Below are 13602 nucleotides of genomic sequence, written 5' to 3'. Positions count from 1 at the left end.
GTATCCAACAGTACTAGAAGGCAGTGAAAAATAAATGTGAATTGAAAAAATATTTGATGAGTTAGTAGCTGAAAAATTCTCAAACACGGTAGGAGAAAAACCTACAGATCAAAGAAGCTGTGAGTGAACGAATAAATCCAAAGACTTCAACACCAAGACATGTTATAATCAAATCTCTAAAAACTAAAAACAATGAAAACTACTTGAAAGCATGCAGAGGAAATAAGGTAATTTCTCATGGAAAAAACAGCTCAAATTACAGCAGATTCCTCATGAGAAACTAGGGCAGCCAGAAAGAAGTAGCATAATATTTTTAAGAGTTAAAGAAATTGTCAACCTACAACTCTATATCCAGGGAAAATATACTCAAAAAAAGGAGGTGAAATAAAGCCATTTTTAGATGAAAGAATGTGAAGAGAATTATTTTGTTAGTAGACCAGTTCTCCAAGAGTGGTTAAAGAAAGTTCTTCAGTTACAGGACAAAAGCAACAGAAAGCATAAGTTAATGAGTAAACACACTAGACTATTCTTAAATTTAAAAAAATTGTGTTTGACAGTCAAAACCAAAAGTATAATACTGTCTGACATTGTACTAAATGTATACAGAGATAATATTTAAGACAGTTTATGTATTATAAAGATGGGAAGGTAAAGAGACGGATAGTTTTAAGGTATCTATATTCCTCCTGAAGTGGTAAAGTATTGATTCTTATACTTCAATAAGCTGTGTGCATAGCATGTAATTTACAGCAACCACTGAAAACACAATACAAAGAGATATAATCTAAAACACTACAGAGAAAACAGAATTTTAAAAAAGTTGTTCAAGTGCCTCACAAGAAGACAGCAAAAAGAAGAGAAATAATGTATAATGTAGAAAAATAGAAAATAAAAAGTAAAATGTCAGATTTAAGTGTTAACATATCAATACTTACATTAGCTATAAATGATCTGAATTCACCAATTAAAAGAGAGAGACTGGCATAATAAAAAGAAAAGAACCCACCTCTGGACCATCGATAAGAAACTCATTTTAAATGTAACCATGTAAGTTAAGGTTGAAAGTGAAAGAATGGAGAAGAAAACACTATGTAAGTCCTAATCAAGAGAACTGGTTTGCCGATAGTATACCAGACAAAGAAAAGTTCAGGCAAAGAAAATTACCAGGGATAAGGAGAGACATTAAATAATACTGGAAAAGCCAATTCACCAAGATGGCATAACAACGCTAATATGTACGCAGCATATAAAAGAGCTGCCAAATGCATAAATGAAAAGTAGCAGAGAGGGAGGAGGCCAAGATGGTGGAGTAGAAGGACGCTTGTAGCTCACCCTCTCCCACAAATGCACCAAGACTCACATCCACAGACCCACTCAGCCAACCAGATCACCTGCAGAACTCTGACAGAACATCGTCCTCTTCAAAAGATAGAGACGCCAAAAATCTGGTAGGAGAAAAGGAAAAAAGAAAGAAGAAAAGGCAAAACAGAGCGGGATGGGTCCCGCGGGGAGGAAGCAGCAAAGGAGGACTGGCACTCGTTCGCTGGGTCTCCCCTCTCCAACCGAGAGGCCAGCAGGATGGAGGGGGAGCCTCCGAGGCTTGGATCTGTACAGAGCAGCCCTTGACCGACAGAACTAAGTTAAATGGGCACAGAGGGTCCCCGAAACACCCAGCCCAAGACGCAGCCTGGCAGCTGCGTGCAGGGCCAGGCTGCCTGAGCCGGGCGGAGGACGGGGATGGCTGCACTGAGGCAGCCCCAGGGGACTGCAGGGGGCTGCGCACCATGGCTGTGGGTGCACAGGGCAGAACAACCTGGGCCCTCCATAAAACACCACGATGTGCCCTGGGGGGGAAGGTGCATACCCCCATCTCTGAAAACCTGCGGAAAGTTTTCGGGGGAAGAGAGGAGGGGCTCAGGCACAGCCGCCATACCCTCCGGCGCTGAGCACCCATGCGGGGGCGAAACCTGCATCCGCACCAAAGGACTTGGCAGCCTCAGGGGCCAGATGGAGACTTGTCTACAGCCCGAGGCAGATAGGATCCTTCCATCCTGGTCCCTCAGAGAACTTGCTGTGCCAAGACAAACAAGGAGCTGGGATTTGGCCTGGAGCAGGGACAGGGCTTTTCCTCTGTCTTCCCTGAGCCCGCCTGCAGAGCGCCGACCAGGGCGGAGCGCGCAGCAGCACATAGCAGTGGAGCAACCTGCGCTGGGAGAGGGCAGGTGGCCCCCTGCCTTTTGGGCGGGAACACAGAACCTGACTGTGGTACTGGGAGGGGTGGTGACCCGCCCTCCTACCTGGCCAGTCTGCAACATCTGACTGCGGCATCGGGAGGGGCAGTGACCCGCCCACCCACAGCAAAGGAGAGCTGCACCGGACCCAGTGTTGGGAGGAGGCATGATCTGCTTGCCGACAGGCACTGGGAGCAGCACAGACAAGGGTGCCAAGGGAGGGCCTCTGGAAACAGCAAGCTGAGCTTCCAAAATAGGACTAAGACAGAAAGACTTCACATTAAAAGCACACAGTCTCCAGGAGAACACCAACCACTCCCCCCCTTTTTTAAAAATCTGTTTTACCTGTTCTATTTTCTATTACCCTTTTAATTTTTACTTCTTAAACAATTATATATACCCCCAGTTTTAATCCCTTTAAAATTAAAAAAAAACTTTATTATTATTTTCTTAAATTTCTGCTTCAACTTGCTCTTCTATTATTCATTATACACTGTTTTCAAACCTTTTTTTCTCCCTTCTTTTAAAATTCTCTCTCTCTCTCTTTTTTTCTTTTCTAAGTTTTATTCCTACATAGGCATTAGATAAACTCCTTAAGGACCACGATAGATAACTGATACTCCATAAACCACAGTGCCAGAGAGGTATGAGCAAGATGAAGAAGCAGAGAAACCATTTCCAATTAAAAGAACAAGAGAAATCCCCTAAAAGAACGATCAATGAAATAGACATCGATAACCTACTAGATCAAGATTTCAAAAAAGGAGTGATCAAAGTACTGAAGGAACTAAAAGAGATAGTGTTTAGAGACATAAAGTATGTCAAAAATGAAATTGAAGCTATAAAGAAGAGCCAGGTAGAACTGGTAAACTCACTGGCTGAGATGCGGAATGATCTAAAGGCTGTGCAAAGCCGACTAGATAATGCAGAGGAACGAATTAGTGACCTAGAAGACAGGACAATAGAAAGCACCCAATCAGAACAACTGCAAGATAAACAAATAAAAACAAATGAAAGCAACATAAGGGACCTATGGGATAATATAAAGCATGCCAATCTTTGCATAATAGGTGTCCCAGAAGGGGAAGAAAGATCAAAGGGGATTGAAAAGGTTTTTGAAGAAATCATGACTGAAAACTTCCCAAACTTAAAGAAGGAATCAGATATCCAAGTACAGGAAGCTCAGAGGGTCCCAAACAGGAAGAACCCAAATAGACCCACACCAAGACATATCATAATCAAGATGGCCAGAGTCAAGGATAAAGAAATGATCCTAAAGGCAGCAAGAGAAAAGCAAAGAGTGAGTTACAAGGGACCTCCATAAGGCTCTCAGCTGATTTCTCTACACAAACACTACAGGCCAGAAGGGAGTGGCAAGAAATATTCAAAGTCCTGAATGAAAAAAAGATGCAGCCTAGGATACTTTATCCAGCAAGTCTATCCTTTAGGATAGGAGACATAAAGAACTTCACAGACAAGAAAAAGCTACAAGAGTTTAGCAACACTAAACCCATGCTAAAAGAAATATTGAAAGGTCTACTTTAAATAGAAAAGAAGCAGGATGCTACAGAAATGAGAAACTCACAACTGGAAAGGTGATAACTCATGAATTACAAATAAAATAAACATGAAATTATAAAAGAAGACATACAAATCATTGAGAGTGGGAGAGTGAGGCAGGAAAATATAGAATTTTTTTTCTTTCTTTTTAAAATTTTTAGTTCTTGGTAGGATATGTTTGAAATCATGTTACTCTCAGTTTAATAAAAACAGTTATAGTAATGGGCTAATAGACTTCCAAAAGGGTAACCACAAGCCAAAAACTTACAAGGGAGTCACAAATAATAAATAAAATCCATGATAACACAAAGGAAAATTAACAAACCACAAAAGGAAGAAGAAAGGAACAAAGAGGAAATACCAAATCAACTGTAAAGATAAGTTCAAAATGGCAATAAACACACATCTATCATTAATTACTGTAAATGTTAATGGACTAAATGCTTCAGTCAAAAGACACTGAGTGGCAGACTGGATAATAAAGCAAGAACCTTCAATATGCTGCATACAAGAGACCCACTTTAGGGAGAAGGACACATACAGATTGAGAGTGAAAGGATGGAAAAGGATATTCCGTGCAAATGGAAAACCCAAAAAAGCAGGTGTTTCAGTACTGATTTCAGACAAAATAGACTTTAAAACAAAGGCCATAAAGATACAGAAGGACATTTTATAATGATTAAAGGAGTGATACAAGATGAGGATATTACACTCGTTAGTGTGTAGGAGCACCTAAGTACATAAAACAATTACTAACAGAGATAAAGGGGGATATTGATGGGAATACAATCATAGTTGGAGATTTTAACACTGCATTAACATCAGTAGACAGATCTTCCAGACAGAAAATAAATGAGGCAACAGAGAAATTAAATACTACAATAGAAAAACTAGATTTGGTGGATATTTTCAGAGCATTACACCCCCCCAAAATAGGATATACATTCTTTTCAAGTGCACATGGAACATTTTCCAGGATTGATCATGTACTTGGGCACAAAAGAAATCTCAGCAATTTTAAGAAGATAGAAAATATCTCAAGCATCTTTACTGACCACAATGCCATGAAACTAGAAATCAACAACAGAGATACAAAGGAGAACAAAAGGAAGGCATGGAGATTAAACAATATGCTATTAAAAAACCAATGGGTCAATGAGGAAATCAAAGCTGAAATTAAAAAATACCTTGAGACAAATGACAATGAAAGCACAACCACACAAAATTTATGGGACACAGCAAAGGCAATGCTAACAGGGAAGTTTATAGCGATACAGGCCTTCCTCAAAAGAGAAGAACAAACTCAAATAAACAATTTAACGCACCAACTAAAAGAACTAGAAAAAGAAGAACAAAAATCCCAAAAAGGCAGCAGAAGGAAGGAAATTATAAAGATTAGGAAGAAAATAAATAAAATACAGGTTAAAAAGACCATAGAAAAAGTCAACCAAACCAAAAGCTGGTTTTTTGAAAAAGTAAATAAAATCGACAAACCTCTGGCCAAACATCAAAGACCTAGAATTGCCAAAGAAGAAAAAAGAGAGAGCACAAATTAGCAAAATAAGAAAGGAGAATGGAGAAATTACAACAAATAAAATAGAAATACAGACTATCATACGAGAATATTATGAAAAACTATATGGAACCAAAGTGGATAACCTGAAGTAGATGGACAAGTTTCTGGAAACATACTGTCCACCAAGACTGAATCAAGAAGAAACTGACCACTTGAACAAACCGATCACTACAAATGAAATCAAATTAGCAATAAAAAACCTCCCTACAAATAAAAGTCCAGGACTGGACGGCTTCACTGGGGAATTCTACCAAACATACAAAGTGAACTCATACCAGTCCTTCTCAAACTCTTCCAGACAATTGAAAAGGAGGGAATACTCCCAAACTCATTCTATGAAGCCACCATCACCCTGATACCAAAACCAGGCAAAGACACTACCAAAAAAGAGAATTATAGGCCAATATCACTGATGAACATAGACGCCAAAATCCTCACCAAAATATTAGCAAATAGAATCCAACAACACATAAAAAAGATTATACATCATGACCAAGTGGGGCTCATCCCAGGGACACAAGGGTGGTTCAGTAAACGCAAATCAATCAATGTAATACATCACATCAACAAGAGAAAGGACAAAAACCACATGATCATCTCAATAGATGCAGAAAAAGCATTTGATAAAATTCAATAACCATTTATAATAAAAACTCTCACAAAAGTGGGTATAGAGGGAACATATCTCAACATAATAAAAGCTATATATGACAAACCTACAGCCAGCATAGTGCTCAATGGTGAAAATCTCAGAACCTTCCTACTAAAATCTGGGACAAGACAAGGATGCCCACTATCACCACTCCTATTCAACATAGTCCTGGAAGTCCTAGCCACAGCAATCAGACAAGACAGAGAAATAAAAGGGATCCAAATTGGAAAAGAAGAGGTAGAAGTGTCACTATATGCCGATGATATGTTACTATATATAGAAAACCCTAAACGGTCCAAGCAAAAACTACTACAGCTGATCAAAGAATTCAGCAAGGTAGAAGGTTACAAGATTAACGTTCAAAAACCAGTGGCATTTCTTTACACTAATGATGAATCAACAGAAAAAGAAAGTAAAGAAACAATCCCCTTTAAAATAGCACCTAAAGTAATAAAATACCTAGGAATAAATCTAACCAAGGAGGTGAAAGAATTGTACACAGAAAACTATAAACCACTGATGAAGGAAATTAAAGAATACTTTAAAAAATGGAAAGATATCCCATGCTCTTGGATTGAAAGGATCAATATTGTTAAAATGGTCACACTGCCCAAGGCAATCTACAGATTTAATGCAATACTTATCAAATTACCCAGGACATATTTCACAGAACTAGAACAAATCATAATAAATTTATATGGAACCATCAAAGACCTAGAATTGCCAAAGCATTACTGAAGAGAAAGAAAGAGGCTGGAGGAATAACTCTCCTAGACTTCAGACAATACTATAGAGCTACAGTCATCAAGACAGCATGGTATTGGTACAAAAACAGATAAATAGACCAATGGACCAGAATAGAGAGCCCAGAAATGAACCCACAAACTTTTGGTCAACTCATCTTCGACAAAGGAGGCAAGAATATACAGTGGAATAGAGACAGTCTCTTCAGCAAATGGTGTTGAGAAAAGTGGACAGCAGCATGTAAAGCAATGAAGCTAGAACACTCCCTTACACCATACACAAAAATCTACTCAAAATGGATCAAAGACTTAAACATAAGACAAGATACAATAAACCTCCTAGAGGAAAAATATAGGCAAAACATTATCTGACATACATCTCAAAAATTTTCTCATAGAAGAAATAAAAGCAAGAATAAACAAATGGGACCTAATGAAACTTACAAGCTTCTGCACAGCAAAGGAAACCATAAGTAAAACAAAAAGACAACCTACAGAATGGGAAAAAAAATTTGCAAATGAAACCGACAAAGGCTTGATCTCCAGAATATATAAGAAGCTCATACAACTCAATAAGAAGAAAATAAACAACCCAATCCAAAAATGGGCAGAAGACCTAAACAAGCAATTCTCCAAGGAAGACATACAAATGATCAATAGGCACATGAAAAAAATGCTCAATATCACTAATTATCACAGAAATGCAAATCAAAACTACAATGAGGTATCACCTCATACCAGTCAGAATGGCCATCATTCAAAAGTCCACAAATGACAAATGCTGGAGAGGCTATGGAGAAAAGGGAACCCTCCTACACTGCTGGTGGGAATGCAGTTTGGTGCAGCCACTGTGGAAAACAGTATGGAGATTCCTCAAAAGACTAGCAATAGACTTACCATATGACCCAGGAATCCTGCTCCTCGGCTTATATCCAGAAGGAACCCTACTTCAGGATGACACCTGCACCTCAATGTTCATAGCAGCACTATTTACAAAGGCCAAGACATGGAAACAGCCTAAATGTCCATCAACAGATGACTGGATAAAGAAGAAGTGGTATATTTATACAATGGAATACTACTCAGCCATAAAAACCGACAACATAACGCCATTTGCAGCAACATGGATGCTCCTGGAGAATGTCATTCTAAGTGAAGTAAGCCAGAAAGAGAAAGAAAAATACCATATGCGATCGCTCATATGTGGAATCTAAAAAAAACCAAAAAACAAAAACAAAGCATAAATACAAAACAGAAATAGACTCACAGACATAGAATACAAACCTGTGGCTGCCAAGGGGGCGGGGTGTGGGAAGAGATAGACTGGGATTTCAAAATTGTAGAATAGATAAACAAGATTATACTGTATAGCACAGGGAAATATATATAAGATCTTATGGTAGCTCACAGAGAAAACAATGTGACAATGAATATACACATGTTCATGTATAACTGAAAAATTGTGCTCTACACTGGAATTTGACACAGCATTGTAAAATGATTATAAATCAATAAAAAAAAGTTAAAAAAAAAAAAAAAGAAGGATGCCAACTGATTAACAAATACATCTGAGTACTGGTTCTCCAGTTAGAGAAGCCAGCAACACAACATGAGAGATTCCTTTTTACATGCTTTAGTTTCAGGCAGAAGTTAAGTCATATCCCTTTTATTTCAAAACATTAACTGTATGAAATTGTCCAATAAGATTAATGTTTGCTGCTGTTTAAAAAATAAATAAATAAATAAATAAATAAATTTTAAAAAATGGAGAAAAGAAAAAAAAAAAGAAAAGTAGCAGAACTGAGTAGAGATATAGACAAAATGGTAATTATATTTGGAGACTTCAACATCCCTCTCCTAGTCACTGAGAGAATCAGTAGGTAAAAAGTCAACAAGAGCACAGAAGAACTAAAGAACACAGTCATCTAATTATTTCTAATTGACATATAGTAGAGAACACTTCATCAACAGCAGCAGAATACATTATTTTTTCAAGTATACATGGTGCTGCATCTTGGGTCATAAAACTCACATTTGTATATTAAAAAAATTGAAACCATAAAAATATGTCCTCAGACAATAATGGACTCAAGCTGGAAATCATTAACAGAAAGATAACAGAACAATCTCCCAATACTTTGATATTACACAACACACTTCACAAACAGGGGGACAGGTATAGGTGCCTAGCTGTAGAATTCTGTAGACTAGTTCTGTCCCTTAGTGGTACCGATGGGGTTGTTCTCCCAGAAAGTGATAAACCCTTCCCCATCTGAACGTGGATATACATCACAGGCTTATGTTTAAAGTGCTCCAGGTTCTTTCTAGGCAAAGGGGACCAATATTTGTTGGGAACCTACTATAAGCTGTATTAAACTTGACCATTCACTGTTTTATTTAATGTTCACAACCGCCTATTATAGTGTTGTCTCTCAGTAAATTACCAGCGCTGAGAGGCAGGGAAGCAGCTGAAGATTGTTGGGAAAGTGTTGGACGTTGGAGAGAATTTTAAGGAACTCAGAGCAGCCAGTTTCGAAGCCCTGATGGGAGATGATTACAAAGAAGTGGAAAGAAGCTACGAGAAGGGTTCCAAGCGGCTCCCTAAGGATTCTAAACTTGGGAGGCAGCTGGAGATTAGGGAGAAATCTAAGCCGAGGAATATTTTAAATGATTACTTTAGAGGGAGTGGATTACAGAGTGAGGAGGCTGAAGGTGAGGGGCTCAGTCCTTGAGGGGATGGAAGAAAGTCAGTTGGAAAGTGGTGAGGATTTAGGTAATCACATTTTACTCATGGGAAATGCAGTCTCTGAGAAGGAAAGTAGAGCATTCCCCGCCCGCCTTGGTAATAGTATTAAAAAGACGTGATCATATTACAAATAGGATGTGCTAGCAATGTGTACCATGACACATAATTAAATGACTTAAAGAATGTATCATGCCTGGCACATTTAAATAGTACACAGTACACAATTTTACCCCTAGAAAGGGCAGGTGAAGTCATTAGTTGAAAGTGAGGACAATAAGGCTCAAAGCGGGGTGTACCGGGAGCCTGCTTTAGCGTCAGAGCCCTCCCCATCCTTCTGTCATCGGTACCCAAACTGGCCCTTGCCCTACACGTCAGGGTGAACCCAGGCAGCTTCGCCTTCTCTTACCCGCTGAAGCGACAGGTGAACCTTCTTAAAGTCCAGATAGAAGAGGTGTCCCACGAAGGGCAGGCGCGGGGGCCCAGGCGGGTAGTTCTTTGGGCGACGACTTTTGAGGAAATCAGCAAAGAAGAGAAATACAACTGCGCCCAGCAGGAGAGTGCGGACACGGAGCAGCCCCCAGACAGCGGCTGCCAGGGAGCCCAAAGCTGCAAGCATAACTGAGATGTCGGCTACGTCCTCAGTGCTCTGCGCAGGCCCTGGTCTGAGGCGGGGCTCTAGAGTCTGAGCTCCCAGCCCCGCCCCCTTCCAGGCCCCTCCCTTGGCCCCGCCCCCGCCCCGCCCCACTCCAGGCAGTGCCTTCCCCTCCCCGCCCCCAGGTCCAGCCACCCTGACACCGCCCACTCGGAGGTCCCAGTCTGCACTTCCCTGCCTTGCCTGCCTGGCGCCCAGTGGCCAGGCTTCTGCCAGTATTCAGGGCTCTTTCCGCAGACCCGCCTCCTGCTGCAACCCTACCACCCACACCGGGTCCTCTCCTTCCCTCCTCCTGCATCCAGCCTGCCTGCCAGCCCCACTAGAAGCCAGAGGCCAGATTCCTGGAAGAACATGACCAGGTTTTGGAAAAGGCCAGTCTAGGAGCTTTTTTAGTTGCTATTTAGAAAGCTTGTCTCTCTGTGAGATCATGGGCCTATAGGCGTTATGGTTTCATTGCATCTGAGAGTGGCACAGACTTTAGCGCTCCCTGTTTCTCAGTCACCCTCTCACTCACTGATTGGAACTGCACCTGGTGAATTTTAATCAGGGTAACGGCAGCACCTGACATTTCTTCTGTGTTTACTATACACCAGGCGTTGCATCAGCCTCTTTCCATAAATTGCTTAATTCCGACAAAATTATGCAGATGCTCTCTTCCTTCCATCTTGCAGTTGCAGAAACTGAGACAGAGACATGTCCCAAATAAGTGGTAAGTAAATGAACCCACTGGTCTGCAAGACATCTTAGGACTCCCTGGATTTGAAGATAAAGAAACATGTGGAGCTGGCTGGCCCTGTTTGAAGTCCATGAAAGCTTTTGTTAGAGCAAGCAGGTAGAGAGAGATGAGCAGAGAAAGGGGGATGCAGGCCAAATGGCAGGAGCTGGGCAGAAAGGAGGGACACAGGCCAAATACAGGAAACCATATGTCATGTGAGCACCAGGGGTCCCTGGGCAGAGAAAGAAAAGCAGGAACCTCTGAGCTGATAAGTGGTCACATATTTTGGGGTTAAGAGCAGTGGGAAGGCCAACAAAGAAAGGTGGGAAAAGGCAGGAATCTCAGGTATCTGAATATAACTTTTTGCTCATTATGCCCTCATTTCAATAAAATTAGCCTTGCAGATTAGAAGCACCCTTCATGCACTGAGGCCATGACACATCCTATCCAGAGTAAATATGGATAAAAATCCCTTCTCCTTTTGGGAAGGCAGAGTTGGTGTAAAAATCAGGGAATAGGACCCCAAACCCTTCTTCCTCAATGAATATTCCACTCGTTTATTTTTACACCCTATGGAACCAACTTGCCCAAAACAAAACAACACCTCGGGCAGCGACTCACCTGAGCCAGCCCACTCTCCCACTGAGATTGTACTATCTATCCCTTAATAAAGCTGCCCCTTACTGTCTTAACCTCTGCATCTCAGCTCTGAATTCTTTCTGGGAGGAGACAAGAACCTGGACACCAGATACATCTACCAGCAACATCTTAACCCTGACTCCTGGACCTGATACAGGAAAAATGTGGGGAGAAAGGATGGTCATATCCCTGGTCTGGGTTGAGTCCCTGGGACGTGCCCCGCCAGGTGTGGGTTCTTGACTTCACTTAGGAGAGAATTCAAGAATGAGGCACAGTTGAATAAAAGTAGATTTATGCAGAGAGATATGTACTCCATAGACAGAGTGCAGGCTGTCTTAGAAGGCAAGAGAAAGGCCATGAGGTGTGGGGATTGGGTGCTTAGTTCAAAGTAAAGTAGATAGACGCTCCATAGAGTGCAGTCTGCCTCACTCAAAAGGGAGAGTGGCCACGAGGTGTGGCCACCCTGCCCTTACCAGAGTCATAAATCCCATTACTTAGAATGCCCCCTGACAAGTCTTACTTCACTTGTAACCAATCAGGTACCTGTACATCAGCTGACCAGGTAGCCCCTACCCTTTGTGTGCACAGCCCTTTTTCTAATAAAACACCCTGTCCATTCAACCTGGTGCTCATACAGGAACCTCTTCTCTGTGTGGCCCTCTGTTGCCTATAGCAGCGTATCTATTAAACTTACCTGTCTCCAACTTTGTTTCTTGTAAATTCTTTTTCTGCTCGCAACACCAGCCCTCCATGTCTCTCAGCAAAGCATTACCTCAAAGCTCCTCGCACTGAGGCTAGTCCTTATTAGGTGCTTAATGGACTCTGAAGGTGGGTGTCTTAGTCCTTCTCCTTTTTGGTTTGCTTACTGAGAGCCTTTCTCTGAAGCCCCAAGACAGTGTAGGACCCCAAGTTCCAAACTCTCATGCCACCTTTGTGTGCCTACCTGTGTCTCACCATATGTGAGATGCTCAAAACATGAAACATAGTTCTGGAATAGTATAGCACACACTCAGGTGCTCAACATCTATAGAAAGGATGCTGAAAATCTATTTCTTTTAAAGAAATAAAACAGCAGTGAAGCCTCTTTTCTATCCTCCAAAGTTCAGAGGGAGATACTAGTCAGAGCTTAATTTTCGTCCTTCCAGTCCCCATTTTCTTGTTTCACTACAATTGTTATGCATTCATGCAATTTTTCCTAATATGTATATAAATACTTTTGAAAAATTATCATACAACTGATTTCTTATCTCAGTGTTATGTGTTTGAGATCTATCTGGGTTGATATGTATGGTTTTAGTTCATTCTCTTTAACAGCTATGTAGTATTCCATCAGTACCCCACAATTTTTGGAGGGGGATAAAATGGACATATATTAGTTTCAGATGTACAACACAATGATTCATCTGAGAAAAATGACCACATAAAATATCTAGTTAACAACCAATATGATATATAATTACACATTTTTTTTCTTATTATGAGCAATTTTAAGATCTACTTTCTTGGCAACTTTCAACTATGCAGTTCAGTATTACTAACTCTGGTCACTCTGCTGTACATCCCTGAGACTTATTTATTTTATAATGGAAAGTTCTTACCTTGACCTGCTTCATCCATTTGGCTCAACCCCTGCCTTCCTGCCTTTGGCAACCACCAATCTGTTCTGTGTATCTAGGAGCTCCATTTTTGTTTTTGATTTGGGTTTGTCTCTTTTAGATCGCACATGTAAGTTAGAACATTTAACACTTGTCTTTTTTTGTCTGACATTTCATTTAGCATAATGTCCTTGAGGTCCATTCACGCTGTTGCAAATTGTAAGACTTCCTTCAGTATGTATATGCAGATCTCTCATTTTCTGTATTCATTCATCTACTGATGGGCATGAGATTGTTTCCATATCTTGGTTATTGTAAATAACACTACAAACAATATAGGGGTGCAGACATCTTTTGTGTTTTCATTTTATTCAGACAAATACACAGAATTGGAATAGCTGGATCAAATGCTAGTTCTATTTTTATACCATGATTTATTTACCCATTTTCATATCAATGAACACTCTGTCATGTACTAATCAATCCCCCAAAT

The 13602-nt window shown here is 40.5% G+C and overlaps 1 protein-coding gene across 2 annotated transcripts in view; it reads right to left on the bottom strand.

Moving 5' to 3' along the window:
- Positions 1 to 10191, bottom strand: part of LOC105065015 (cytochrome P450 2J2) — a 40973-nt gene extending 30782 nt beyond the window's left edge. Inside the window, exon 1 of one of the 2 annotated variants that reach the window (XM_074376390.1) lies at positions 9915 to 10191. In XM_074376390.1, coding sequence (XP_074232491.1) covers positions 9915 to 10124 — 210 coding nt within the window. In that variant the 5' untranslated portion in view covers positions 10125 to 10191. The remainder of the gene's footprint in view (positions 1 to 9914) is intronic. The other variant, XM_010950063.3, reaches the window with a different exon arrangement.
- Between the last annotated feature and the right edge of the window lie 3411 nt (positions 10192 to 13602).

The sequence above is a fragment of the Camelus bactrianus genome, chromosome 13 (assembly GCF_048773025.1).
Source record: "Camelus bactrianus isolate YW-2024 breed Bactrian camel chromosome 13, ASM4877302v1, whole genome shotgun sequence".
In the NCBI taxonomy this organism is placed as follows: Eukaryota; Metazoa; Chordata; class Mammalia; order Artiodactyla; family Camelidae; genus Camelus; species Camelus bactrianus.
The sequence above is the reverse complement of the archived record's forward strand: the minus strand, read 5'-3'. Positions and strand labels throughout refer to the sequence as shown.